At 46.0% G+C, this 14,559-nt stretch overlaps 1 protein-coding gene across 1 annotated transcript in view; it reads right to left on the reverse strand.

The window, feature by feature from the left end:
- Window positions 1–9,902, reverse strand: part of BPIFA3 (BPI fold containing family A member 3) — a 28,848-nt gene extending 18,946 nt beyond the window's left edge. The window contains exons 1-5 of the mRNA XM_047771314.1: window positions 9,823–9,902; window positions 8,802–8,951; window positions 6,439–6,520; window positions 5,229–5,477; window positions 2,959–3,039 (exon numbers count right to left, since the gene is read on the reverse strand). Coding sequence (XP_047627270.1) covers window positions 2,959–3,039; window positions 5,229–5,381 — 234 coding nt within the window. The 5' untranslated portion in view covers window positions 5,382–5,477; window positions 6,439–6,520; window positions 8,802–8,951; window positions 9,823–9,902. The remainder of the gene's footprint in view (window positions 1–2,958; window positions 3,040–5,228; window positions 5,478–6,438; window positions 6,521–8,801; window positions 8,952–9,822) is intronic.
- Window positions 9,903–14,559: the final 4,657 nt, after the last annotated feature.

Below are 14,559 nucleotides of genomic sequence, written 5' to 3' on the forward strand. Positions count from 1 at the left end.
AGGGATTGAACCCACATCCTAATGGATACTATTCAGATTCATTTCTGCTGAGCCACATAGGAATTCTTGGGCAAGTATTTTGAGAAGTTGGGGGAAGAAGCCATATTATCCAAAACTGAGCAGTAGATGAAGATAAGGAAATAGAGACAGTGAGTAGCCATATATGTCTTTTGAGGAGTTTGGAAGTTTGTAGGGAGGAAAAATGGGGTTACCAGGGCAAAGACAAACTTCTCCCATAAAGCATTATAGACTGATCTAGCCTGAGGGCATTTAGAGGATTAGACCAACACTCTCAAATTCACAGTGAGGAGACAGTGCTCCAGAGTAGGGAGCTACCTACGGTCACAGAATCAGTTCAGAAGGTGTTCAGACAAAACAGGAAGACTTGTTCCTTAGCTTTTGGAAAACTCTGGGCCAGAGTGTTCAGGTATTTCTGAGATCAAACCTAAATTAACCCAAGCATCTTCCTCCACCTTGCAAATTTTCATTATCATGACCAGACCCACGGCCTCTCTAGTTATTGTTGTCCCTGCTCACATGGCACCATGGAAGCTGGGAAGTCCACAGTTCAGAGTTGCAACAAATTTATTATGGATTCTGGTGAGGATTTACAGGGAAATAGTCTCCGTACTCAAAGAAGTAGGAGATCTTTGGGTTTGGTGTGGGTAATGAAATTCCAGACAGGAATCAACATGAACATGTACATCGGTGATGGCCTGGAGCTTGTAGGACATTCCAGGGAGGAGAGCAGCCATCAGGATCTGATTCTTGGGAGATAATCAAGATATTTGCCGACATCATACCCTTTCTAAGGAGGCTGTAAGCCAGTGGGGAGAGCCCTTCCCCCTCCCCCACAGGCTTTCACCTGGTACCGTTGTCTGCTATCCATGGTGCTGAACCACATTCTTGTCCCGACATCCATCCTCCGCCTATCCCTGGATAACATTTTCTCATTGTTCCCTGGACGCTCATCAACTAAGATCAATCCTCCTCTTCACAACATACTTTATGCCACAAAGATGTAAAATATTACCAGATGTCCTGGTTGATCAAAAGACATTTTTCTTACTTTTTAATATTAGCAACTCATTCATATTTATAAAATACTTCCTAGGTTGAACCAAATATGTCTGCGGACTGAATACAATAGAGGGGACATAGTTTGGGACTTCTATGATATATGGATGCCTTGATATAGTGGTTAGGATAAAACAAGATGCTTTGGGCTTTCAAAATTTTGCACCGGCAACAAATTAGAGTTGCATCATCCAATATAGCAGCCACCAACCACATGTGAATATTAGCACTTGAAATACAGCTAGTCCAAATGGAAATGTGCTGTAAGTGTAAAATATACATTAGATATCAAAGACTCAGTACAAAAATAGAATATTGAATTTTAATATTTTTATATTGATTATATATCAACATGATATTTGAGATATACCAGGTAAATAAAAATCTATTGCTAAAATTAATATAACCCATTTGCTTTTCCTTTAAAATATTATTACTAGAAAACTCCAAATTATATATGTTTTATGCTATTTTTCCATTGAACAGCATAGGTTTAGAATATTGTATAACTGAGCTAATCAACCCAAGGATGTAGATCCAATATGATGTTGACATTCAGGTTCTTATGTCCCTTATCATGGGCTACAACTTCTTGATGGCTCAATTCATCACATGCACCAGTTTCCCCAGAAAGCATGTGTACAGTTCATTACAAACTTATCCTATCCCTTAAAGGAGGATACCTCCACCCCCCATGACTCCTATGACCAGGCACCCAGATCTTCTCCCTATGGTCCAGAGCACCAGACTCTTCCTTACTCCTGTGTATCTGCACATGCTGTTTCCTCTGCTTTGAATGTCTTTCCCACAAAGAAACTCGTAATCATTTTTTCCATACCCAATTTAAATCCTGTCTCCTCTGTGAAACCTCCTGGAAATTCCATGACAGGGCTGCTGGATCTTGCCTCTCTATTTCCACAAAACATCAACCAGAACACATAACTGCCTATATAAAATTGCCTGTTTATGTGTCTTATTCCTTACTAATCTGGGGGCTCTTGAGGTCATGGGCCATGTGTGATTGATCTTTCTAACCTTGACACCTAGGATAAAACAGGGAATGAAATAATAAATTCCTTGCCTTTATGCAGTTTATGTTCTAGTAGGGGGACAAAAAACAAACAAGTAATTTAGTAGGAAGTCAGATAGTAATGAATGTTATGAAGAAAAATAAAGTAGGGAAGGGAGTGGCAGATAAGCCTTTTTGAGAGACCCGAGATAGTGACACTTGAGCAGAGTGTTTATTGCGCATAGAATAGTTGCAAAAAAAAAAAAGCATGATAAATGAACAATGGCATCTCTTTTTATAGAAAATCTCCTCTTTTCTCCCAAATATCATCATTGTAAAGATGCTTCCTATAGCTGAGCCCTTTCCACACCTCGGTCCCTTTGCTCTCCTTTCTTTGTTTCAAAAAGGAAAGCTCATTCCTTCCTCTGGGCTTCTTCTGCATACCCTCATCCTCCTGCTTGTGTTCTTCTCCCAAAGTCTGACACAACTTCTGCTTTATCATTCAGAGCTCAGCTGAAAGATCTCCTCCTCAGAGAGCCTTCTGCCTGCCTATGCTCTCTTAATTTGATGCCTCCCTCCCCGCCTCCACCCCACTCACTCTCCTCTTCTGTGGTTTCTTCATGGTATCCACCACCCTCTGGAATTCAGTTGACTGTGTATTTATTTCCTAGTTCATTGGTAGTACACCCAACCAGAATACAAGCCTCAGGGCAGAAGAGTCTTTGTATTGTTCATGACTCTATCTCTAGTATCTAGCACATAGTAGATGCTTAAATTGAAGTTTTATAAATGAATAAATAAATGACACATTTATAATGACCCTAAAGGCCAAGTGCCATCACGAAGAAACAGAATGTGCTCTGATGTCTTACCTGATTAGTTGCAAATGTGACTTCTTCACTTTGGGGATATTTAGACGGCAGTTTGGTACCCACCCCACTGCAGCAGCAAACCTACAGTGCAAAACAGGGAGTAAAATCAGATCAGCGAGGCCAAAAGAGTTTCCTCTGTTCTACCTGGAGGCAGGGCAGTGTCAGGGAGTGAGCCGGAGGCTTGGAGATAGGAGGCTGGGGCTGGAGGCTCTTTGTTACCCACTGTCTCTGACCACTTCACTGACAGTGCTGGGCTTCATTTTCCTCATCCGCAATTGGGAACAAATATTCTTCCCAAGTGAATCGCTTAAGAGCTGTGCATTGAAATGAGACAATGCAGGAAGTTGGCATGATAGCAGCTGGAGTCCCCAGTTTGCCTGGGCACCTCTTCAAAGTGGTGGCTTGGTATCAGCAGAGTGTGGATGTTGTTTGAGCAACCCTATTTGCATTTACTTTCGGTAGCCTAAGGACCAAGCTTTGGGAGCTTTAAGTCTTATCCAGATTAACTGCCTGTCTCATAAGCAGTGAACAGAGGCCAGAAAATTGCCTGCTGGGAGAGAAACCTCAGCATCTTGGACTTGGTAGGACTAGTGTAGTATATCCAGTGAAGGAAATGTAACCAAGCAGGGCCCTGTGGGGCTCCTGGGCACACAAGCCTTTCCGTGTCCTCCATTTCTTGTTTTTAGGGAATTAGCCTCGGCCTCCACGACCTTCCCTGAGTTCCAAAGGACAGTATAACAGGGAAGGGAGGGGATACAGAGACCAGGGAGGAGCCGTCAAGAGACAATAGTGTAGCTCTGGGGTCAGGGTCCCCGTTCCTGCTCAAGGAATATACATAACAATATCTTTGAGCCTTTCTGTAGAACTAAAACCCCCAACAAATGGAGCAACTACTTGATGAAGCAGTCTTCATTCTGGGAAGAAGGACCACCAGAACCAGTCTTGCGGGTCACTAAACACCAGCTTTGAAAGACAACCTGATCCTTATCTTTGGCCCTATTTTCCACTCCCCAAACTATAAAACCACCTCCTAATCTATTCCAAGAGGGCACAGTCTTTAAGGCACTAGCCTGCTATGGCCTCCTTTGCCAGGAAAAGTGATGAAGCCATCTTTTTCTCCTTCACCCAAAACCCTATCTCTGAGTTTGTATTCAGCACCAGCAGACAGAGGCCAAATTTCAGCAACAGAAGGAAGAGTCCTTTCGACCCAGTAAATTCTACCGGTTTTCAGATTCCTGCTGGGGTCTCAGTTGCTGAGATTCAATCTTGCATTTGTTGCTTTGGGTTCTGGTAGATGTTGAAACTTAGGGTGCTTGGAGCTAGAGACTACTGGAAGGAGGCAGGTTTGTTTGTTTGTTTGTTTGTTTGTTTTTGGCCATGCCTGTAGCATGTGAATGTTCCTGGGCCAGGGGTTGAACCTGAACCACAGCAGAGACCAGAGCTGCAGTAGTGACAATGCCAGATCCTTGACCTGCCATGCCATAAGATTACTCCAAGGGAGGCAGTTTTTGTCTGGGCTGAAACTAGGCCAATTTTCTCTCCTAATGGTAACATCTAAAATTTAGGAGGAGGATGGGAGTTCCTGCTGTGGCTCAGCAAAAATGAACCCAACTAGGATCCATGAGGATGCAGGTTCAATCCCTGGCCTCACTCAGTGAGTTAAGAATCTGGCATCACTGTGAGCTGGGGTGTAGCTTGCAGATGTGGCTCAGATCCTGAATTGCCGTGGCTGTGACTTAGGCCCCAGCTATATCTCCAATTTGCCTCCTAGCCTGGGAACTTCCATGTGCCACAGGTGCAGGCCTAACAAGCAAAAAGTAAAAAATAAAATAAAATTTAGGAGGAGGATAACAGAAGTATCGGGCAGCTTTTCTCCTCTCACAAAGCCTCCATTCATATTTCAGTTTCTCTAGGCTTTGGGGACCAGAATAGAATTGAAACAAGCACATTCTCAGCCAGTTGTAGAGGGTCAATGGCTAGTGCAAGCAGGGTGCTTATCCCTGGGCCAGGTGCAGAGGACTCTCAATAAACGGCGGCTGAGTTCATTAGGATTGTTATTATTAGGGACCACTCTGTCTCAGCAGGGAAGGGGTTTTTGGTCTAGGAGAAGTACAGGGTGAGATAAGGGCAGAGGAGCTGGAAGATGAAGGAGGAGTTGGAGTTTTCTCCCAGAGGGTTCGTGTCCCTTCCTGCTACCAGCACTTACTAATCAGCTCACTAGACACCTGTGGGCTCAGGTTATAGAGCCATGAATTCATGAAGGGACTTACCTGAAAGACGAGGAAATACGCAAGAGTCAGGAGGAGGATTCTACCAACTGGAGCCTGAATGGGAGTAATCAAGGCAAGTTCTTCTTCTAAGCCAACCCATCCTAGGGGACAACCAGGTAAGGGGGTTTGGGGAACAGACTGCCCTGGGATCATATGTCAGCTGAGCCATTTGGCAACTATGTGACTTGGGTAAGTCATTCTTCTCTGGGACTTTTTCTTGAATCTGGAATCTGGAGATAATGTCGTTACCTAAAGTATGAGATTGTTTAAAGGATAAGAAAACTCATGTTAGATGACCGGGCACAGTGTCTGGGAGCTTAATGAATATTAGCTGTCAATTTCATGACCACTTCTACTTATTTTACAGATAAGGAAACCAGGTCTTGGAAAGGCTTATCAACCCACCTGCAGACACGCAGATGCTGATTTCTGACCCAAAGAATTAAATGTTTGTAAAGCACTTCACCCATATCTGGTTACAGAATGGGAAGTTAATATATGCCAACTCCTCTCTCCCCAGTTCTCCTCCCTGGGAGATTTCCTTCCAGTTTAAGAAGAACCAATTTAAGGGAGTTCCCGTCGTGGTTCAGTGGTTAACGAATCCGACTAGGAACCATAAGGTTGTGGGTTTGATCCCTGGCCTTGCTCAGTGGGTTAAGGATCCGGCATTGCCGTGAGCTGGGGTGTAGGTCACAGACGCAGCTCAGATCCCACGTGGCTGTGGCTCTGGCGTAGGCCAGTGGCTACAGCTCCGATTCGACCCCTAGCCTGGGAACCTCCATATGCTGCGGGAGTGGCCCTAGGAAAGGCAAAAAGACAAAAAAAAAAAAAAAAAAAGAAGAAGAAGAACCAACCTGCCAAGCTCTGGGCATTGGGACTCAAAAACTGAAGAAATATGGGAGTTCCTGTTGTGGTGCAGTGGTTAATGAATCCAACTAGGAACCATGAGGTTGCAGGTTCAATCCCTGGCCTTGCTCAGTGGGTTGAGGATCTGGCATTGCTGTGAGCTGTGGTGTGGGTCACAGACTTAGCTTGGATCCCATGTTGCTGTGGCTCTGGTGTAGGCTGGTGGCTACAGCTCCAATTCGACCTCTAGCTTGGGAACCTCCATATGCCGCAGGAGCAGCTCAAGAAAAGGCAAAAAGACAAAAAAAAAAAACCTCACAAAAAAAACCAAAAAACCTGAAGTAATATGGATTTGTAGACTTACTTTTTCTCCCAAATGACCGATTATCAGGTCTTTCAAGGTTCTCTCTATATTTCCTAGAAGAAAAGTTTGTATCCGGCTTGTTCTAAATGAAGAATGAAAAAAGTTAGTAGGACAGATTATTTACTCCCAAACTCTCCTTTCTTTACCTCATTTCTTTGTTCAGTGGACCCCAAATTGCTTAAAGTCTACCCTTGTTTCCATAGCACTCTGTGACCCAGCCTTGCCCTTAGGCTCCCACCTACCACTTAGGGCTTCTTAAAATTAATCTTTCCACTTAAATCACCTTGCCCTTATAATTGTTCCCCTTCATTTCTCTCTCTGTGTCTATTTTTGTCTTTTGTTTGTTTGTAAGGGCCGCACCCGTAGCTTATGGAAGTTCCTGGGCCAGGGGTTGAATTGGAGCTGCAGCTTCCAGCCTACGCCACAGCCACAGCAACATAGGATCCCAGCCACATCTGTGACCTGCACCACAGCTCACGGCAATGCTGGATCCTTAACCCACTGAGCAAGGCCAGGGATCGAACACACATCCTCATAGCTACTAGTCAGATTCGTTTATGCTGAGCCATCAGGGGAACTCCTCTGTGTCTATTCTGTTTTTCCTCTCCTGGACTGTCCAGCCAACTGGTTTCCCCCAGAAAGCCTTCCCAGAGCTCTCTAGCCAACTCTGTTCCCTTTGGCCAACTCTCCCAATTCTCTGATTATTCAAAACTTCAGTTGAACTTATCTCCTTGGCCAGATGGTCATGCCTTCCTGGAAGGGACGGTACAAGATCATTGTTTAGTTGAGAAAGATGAGAAGGAAGCAGGAAATAACAGTGAAGAGGTATGTTTGTGTTCCTGACTCAGTCCCTAATCCTTACAGGTGAGGGTAAATCTGTCTAATTCTCAGCGACAGGTTTGTGTCTTTATTCTATAAAAGCTTTTTATGGAGTTCCCGTCGTGGCGCAGTGGTTAACGAATCCGACTAGGAACCATGAGGTTGCGGGTTCGGTCCCTGCCCTTGCTCAGTGGGTTAATGATCCGGTGTTGCCGTGAGCTGTGGTGTAGGTTGCAGATGCGGCTCGGATCCCGTGTTGCTGTGGCTCTGGCGTAGGCCAGTGGCTACAGCTCCGATTGGACCCCTAGCCTGGGAACCTCCATATGCTGTGGGAGCGGCCCTAGAAATGGCAAAAAGACCAAAAAAAAAAAAAAAGCTTTTTATATAAATCAGTTAATCTACCACTTCCAGTCTGATGTCTCTGACTTCCCACAAAGAATGGGATTGTTTGACATATCAAAAGACACAGGAACCTTATTCAAGCCTTCCTAGGGGGAGATGGCTCTGAGCCAAGGGGGCTATGTCTGGCCTGATTCTCACTTATGTTTGAACATGACTGGAGGACATTACTGACCCCTAGGGGTTCAGAAAGGATTCTACATGCAGCTCTTTTTCGAAACAGTGAGAAATTGGGAGATGAATCAAAATAAAGAATGCAGGAGTGACAAAAACAGGGTATAGAGTAGATACCCTGGATTCAGTTAATCGTGGATGACCACTGGACTCAGTTAATCGTGGATGTCAGCCCAAGTTTTCAAAAAAATCTTACCAAGGAAGATTGTAAAAGACTATAAATTTAGAAGGAAACACTAACATTTTAGTTAATAAAAGGACAAACCTCTGAAAAAATTTACTCTGAAGAGAAAATATCGCAGACTAATGAGAGACTGATGAAGTCCAGGCTCTATTGGTACAAAGAAAAAGAAAAAGAAAATAATGGCATCCATGATATTTTCTACCTACTAAAGAGAGACATTGTGAGAAGGTATAACTGGCGTTGATTGAATATGATGAATATGAAGTGAAACCGCCCAATGCCAGCTCAAAACACATCACTTAGCCCAGTTCTATTGGCCAAGTGTTTGGTAAGTGACTTGGAATGTCTTAAAGCCATTATGTGACTTAAAATTTAAAGGTCATAAAAATGTTGATACTTTCCAGCAATTTTAGAAAACTGCCATAAGGAAATGATTCCATTTATAACACTATTTTTGGAAAATCTTTCTGTCCCAAAAGGCTCAGGATTACTTATGAGAGCAAAAAGTTCAGAAATAACCTAAATGCCAACCAATTATCAAATAATTCCATTTTCTTTGTCCTCAGTGCTGTTCATTAAATCTCTTTTCATGTCAACGGAATACTATTTTTGTAATAAACGCATTCTCTATTAACATAAAGTTCTACTTATAAAACACACAACCCCATGTACACAAAAGGCTCATTTTGGAAGGTAGTGTTTTGCCGGGGACAACTTTCAGGTGAAGCCTCATTACGGGCTTTGTCATAACCAACAGGAACCAGAAAGAGAAAAATGAAGAACTTACAAACTTCCAGGTTGGATCCTTACACTCTCAGGGCTGAGCATGCAATTCCCACAGGCAAGTAGGTATCGGCCATTTATATCCTTCTCCAAACGAAGCTGGACTTTGATATTTGTCTGCACTTGAAATATGAGGAGGTTAAGACCCGGGACCCTGTGGGAGGGAATAATTAAGCCTGATAGGAGAGAATTTCAGAGCGTTCTACGCCCCCATTTACTTCTAGAATGAGGGTCTCCATGTTTGCACAGGACCCTCAGAATTGCTCTATTATGGTCCTTTCCTCATTTTTCAAAAGAGCTGATTCAGGGAAACAGGAATAGATTTCTTGAAGTGATCCATCCAGCCAGGGGCATTCAGGATACATGACTGATACTCCCCACCCCTGGCTTAGGGGACAGTTAGAAAGGAAATGGTTGAGTTTAAGCATGGCATCCTATCAAAACTGAGCAACTATGACCTTGGAAAGTACTCTTTTAGAGATCTCAAAATTCACTGCCTCAAGGGCCAGGCTTGAAATGGAGATGAATGAAACAGACCAGGTCTTGGTTTTATAGGGAGAAGTGAAAGCTGTGATGAACTGAAAAATGCCCATCCTCTCTAAAAATACACCATGCGGACCAACGAAACTATCTCCAGGCGTCTCTAGGTGTTGGTACCAAGGAGTGTTGGGGTCTAGAGCAGATTCCCGAATTCTCGTCTTAAATCATATTCGATCAGAGCTGAATGGGCTCAAGGAGTGGGGGTCTTTGGATGAAGCAGGGGAAAGAAACATGTGCAACCTCCCTCCTTTCTCTAGAGGAGCCCCAGGATGGAAGCATTCAAGTGTTCTGCAGAGTCCTGCTTCTACACTTAGAGTGATCTGGACCCAGAGGGAGTGGGCGTTTTGTCTCAACCCACAGTCTTTCTGAGATGGTGCTGGACACATTTTATTTATGGCTGCTGCCCCCCCCCCCCGGCGCGCCCCCACTGCACACCTGTGCAAAGGCGGATGAAGCTGTACATGGGACTCGCAGGTGTTACTTACCTTGCATGCCCAGAAAATGACAATACAGCCAGTAACTCGGTTGGTTGGTTATTGCTGGGGTTCTGGAGGAAGATCTGATGGAGTCAAGGGTGCCTCAGCGGTAACCTGCATAAAGAAACAGCACAACAGGGGAAAGCTGTGGCTCCACCTGCAGGTGGACCTCACTTTGTGCAAAGGCAGGTCCCTTGATGAGCAGAAGCTGAAGATATGCAAAGATTGTCCCTCGCTCATGAATCATGGAATTTATTGCACAGCTACTGTGTGTGATGAGCTCTGAGAATACAGCCCTGAGCAGAAAGAAGCTTTTGTCTTATTGCAGCTCAGGATGATCATGCCTAGTCCTTTGATCAGTAGCAAGCCAGCTGGAATACATGAGTGACAAAATAGTAAGGAAAAGATAGAAAGCCATATAGAGTGCATGCTTAGAAAGAGTGTATGTGTGTAAAACATTAACCCAGTGAATGAAGACATATAGAACATGCCAAGTGATAGGTACTGTGAAAAGGCCTTGGGGCATCAGGTGACAGAGGGTAATATTGGGAAGAGTGGAGTTTTAAACAGGATAGCCAGGGAAGCCTTCTCATGGGAGGTGACATTTGGCCAGAGTCATGAATGAAGTGAGGGTACAAGTCATGAGGACAGCCAGAGGGAATAAAGGACCGAGACAAAGAGCAAGTGCAAAGGCCCTGAGGCTGCAGCTTGGCTGGCTTGTTTGAGGAACAGTGACAGGCTCGGCGTGGCTGGTGGGCAGTAGGTCAGAGGAGAACAGTCGGAGAAGAGGGGAGAGGGGCGGTCAGGGCTGGGTTTCGTGGAGCCTTATGGGCTAATGATCAGGACTTTGGGTTTGGTTCTGAGAGCAATGAGAAGACATTGGAGGCTTTGGGCAGGAGAGTTATAGAGGCTGACCTACCTCTTAGATTCTTCTGGATACCAGTGGAATAGAATAGAAGTGCAGAAGGGGGGCTTAAACTGGAAACAGATGGATCTGGAACAGTAAGTCACCAGGGAGAGGATGGTGGCTCAGATCAGGGGGGCTGGACAAAATGGTCAGGTGCCTGGGTGTGTTTTGAAGGTAGGGCTGATTTGCCAACAGGCTGTTGGAGTGAGGGAAAGAGAGGAGCCTAGGACAATCAGAATTGTGGGGCAGAGCAACTGGATGGGGTGGGGCGGGGATGTGGTCATTAACGAAGATGAGCTGGGTCAAGGGGGAGGAGCAGGCAGGGTGGGGCTGAGAGTGGGAGTCAGCAGTGACGTTGGATGTGTTAGGACCAGGGACTGGGGTCTTCTTCATTCTAGAGATCAGATCACATTGAATATTATGTTGTTTTCCCCTTGTCTTTTTAGGGACCACACCCATGGCATATGGAAGTTCCCAGGCTAGGGGTTAAATTGGAGCTGCAGCTGCTGGCCTAGGCCACTGCCACAGCAATGTGCAATCTAAGCCACATCTTTGACCAACACCACAGCTCAAGGCAATGCTGGATCCTTCACCCACTGAGCAAGGCCAGGGATCAACCCCACGCCCTCATGGATACCAGTCATGTTCTTAACCCGCTGAGCCATGACAGGGACTCCGAATAGATTACATGTTATTATTGCAGAGGTTGTTGTTACTGCTGATTGGAGTCTTACTAAGAGGGGGAGCTATGCAAGCATTTTACATATATTACTTCCTGTGATATCACAGCAGCCCTCTGGGGGCAGATGCTCTAATTCGCCATTTAACAGGAACAGGACTTGGGGCTCAGAGAGGGGGAGAGACTGCTATCCTCCTCCCAGACAAAGAGACTGAACCTCTGTCTGCAGCGCACCCCTCCCCCAAGCTCCTGCATGCCCCTCCCCCAGCCGCCACTGTGGGAATTTCTTCCAACCAGTGGGTCTCAGGCCATAGGGGCTGGAAGGGCTGTTAGTAGAAGGAACGGTCTTTGCAGAGTCAGGAAACCTGGGGCGAGCTCCAACAAACAGACAAACCAGATCAGCCTGGGCCTGGGGCTGGGGATCAGAGACCACTCACAAGAGACTGCTGTCGCTGTTGATGTCCAGGGTGCCTGCAATTTGGCTGAAGACATTTTTCAGTGATCCCTGGAAGTCGATCGTCTGCAAGCTGGGAAGAAAGCCGGTGCTGAGGAGTTCTTGGGTCAAAGCTGAAAAACATGACCTGCCTTCAACCCCGATGCAATTAGACCCTTAAATGCTAAAGATTCTCAGATGCAAACTTGACCTCTGAGCATGTCCCTCATGAGGTATTTCCCCTTCATTCCTGCAGTCTTTCCGGCCTGCTCTGTGCGGGGCCAAGTTCCAGACACAGTCATTCAGCAAATAAATATATTTTTTCGAATCTTTTCAGAGCCGCACCTGCGGCATGTGGAGGTTCCCGGGCTAGGGGTCAAATCAGAGCTACAGCTGCCACCCTCCACCACAGCCACAGCCACATGGGATCTGAGCTGCATCTGCGACCTACACCACAGCTCATGGCCACAACATTCAGCAAATGCTTATAGGGGCCTACTGAGTGCTGGGGCCCTGCCTGGGACAGGGCTGAGCCGGTGAGAATAGCTCGTGGAGCAGGTGTTCCAGTGAGGGTGAGGGGAGAGAGAGGACAGAGATGTGAATGAAGAGACAAGTGGGTCGGGGTGGGATGGGGGTGGGGAGGTGCAAACAAGTGCTGGGAAGGGACTAGTTTTACGGTATTTAGCAACCAGCTGGGGGTGGCACGGGGCAGTCAGAAAGAACATCAGGCATAGCTGTAGCCTGGTGTTGGGGCTCCCGGGCTATGTCAGATGTTAAAACCTCAGATTTTTTTTTTTTTTTGTCTTTTTAGGACAGTCCCCATGGCATATGGAAGTTTCCAGGCTAGGACTTGAATCAGAGCTGTAGCTGCCAGCCTACACTGCGGCTGTAGCAATGAGGGATCCGAGCTGCGTCTGTGACCTACACCACAGCTCATGGCAATGCCGGATCTTTAACCCACTGAGCGAGGCTAGGGATGGAACCTGCAGCCTCATGAAAGTTCGAAATTTTAGCAGAGACCTGAAGGAAGGGAGGGAGCTGTGTTGATCGTTGGAGGAAGAGTGTTCCAGGCAGAGGGAAGAGCAAGTGCAAAGATCCTGGGGTGTCAATGTCCTGAGGAGGCTACTGTGGCAGGAGAGACAGCGTGTGGGTGGTAGGAGAGGCAGGTGGGGGTTTGATGGTGGATCTTGATAGGTGAAGCAAGGCAAGGAGACAAAAATAAGGGGAATCTTGGAGAAGAGGATTAAATATAGTAATATAGTGATGATCAGAGGGTAATGATTAATGGTGTTAACTGTGTCCCAGGCACTATGCTAATAAGAACCAACATTGGCTAATGGCTTGGATTTTTAGGAGAGGCTTATGGGTCTGACAAGACCAGGCATGACCCAAGGCTGGGCTGTCTCACCTTCAGAAACTTGAGACAGGACTTCTTGAGCAGAGGATGAAGCGAGTAGCCCACAGAGGACAACGAAGAGGCCGGACAGCTTCCGTATCTTGGATCGGGTACCTGTGGGGAAGCAGGGCAGAGAGGACCGGTTACGGATTGTTCTCTGAGAGGGTCTCCTTGGAGCTTGGGTCCAGGATGGCTGCAGAACTCACATGGACCCATTTTACAGATGGGGCCACTGAAGCTCAGAGAGGAGACATGCTTTCTTCATAGTATAGAGCAAGCAATGGAAGGTCCAGCCTAAGTCATGCAAACCATATTTATGCCCAAGAGTTTTTCCTACAGGGACACAGCCTTCCCCAGTGGGGCTGCAGCTGCCCTTGTCAGAGGCTGTATAACATCATAGTTATGAGAGCAGCTGCTGAAGCTCTCTACCTCTTACAATCCTGGGATGTAGGGCGAGTGGCTTCATCATGTGACATTGTGTGCAAAACATAGTACCCTCTCTTTACAGAGAGGCATTGGCAGTGACCTGCACTGGCTTCAGAGGAAGGCAGCCTTGAAACTGGTATACAGCTTTCCTTCAACTCACTGGACTACTCTTTAGCTCAGCTGTGCAGTGTGAGACTTGTGATACTGTGATTGATAAGAAGAAATTTATATTTGGTCTTTGTCCCTGTTGGTGGCCGGGAGCTCTTAAAATCCTTGGAATTTCCTAAGCGAAGAGAGCAATGACAGTGTCTTCTGTCCCAATGATGAAGTGACTCTTGGAAAGCACCAAAGGTTGGGGGCTTGTTGCCAAGGGAACCGCCTAGGTGATGGAGAGTGGGATCTTTCAGTTTCATCCTCCAATGTCCCCTTTCCAGGGACGGGAGAGAGGCTGGAGGTTGAGTTCAATCACCAATGGCTAATGATTTCATCAATACACTTATGTCATGAAGTCCTCATGAAACCCCTAAAAGATGGGGTTCATAGAGCTTCTGGATGCGTGAACATGGAGATTCGGGGAGATGAATCTGGGTGGTGCTCCCAGAGAGAGCATGGCGGTCCCGTCCCACATCCCTTGACCTATGCATTGCTTCTATCTGACTGTTTCTGAGTTATATACTTTTATAAGAAACTGGCAGTTTAGTAAGTAAGATGTTTCTCTGAGTTCTGTGAGTCACTCTAGCAAGTTAATTGGACCCGAGTGATAGGGATAGAGTAGGATAGTTACACAGGTGGTTGTAGAAGTCCCAGTGGGGGACCATAGACAGCGAGGGAACCTAGAGCACTTTGGGAGACCACTGCAAGTTTATGATCGCTTTCAAAAAAGCTATCAGAACGTCACGGAACGA

The sequence above is a fragment of the Phacochoerus africanus genome, chromosome 3 (assembly GCF_016906955.1).
Source record: "Phacochoerus africanus isolate WHEZ1 chromosome 3, ROS_Pafr_v1, whole genome shotgun sequence".
NCBI classification, from domain to species: domain Eukaryota; kingdom Metazoa; phylum Chordata; class Mammalia; order Artiodactyla; family Suidae; genus Phacochoerus; species Phacochoerus africanus.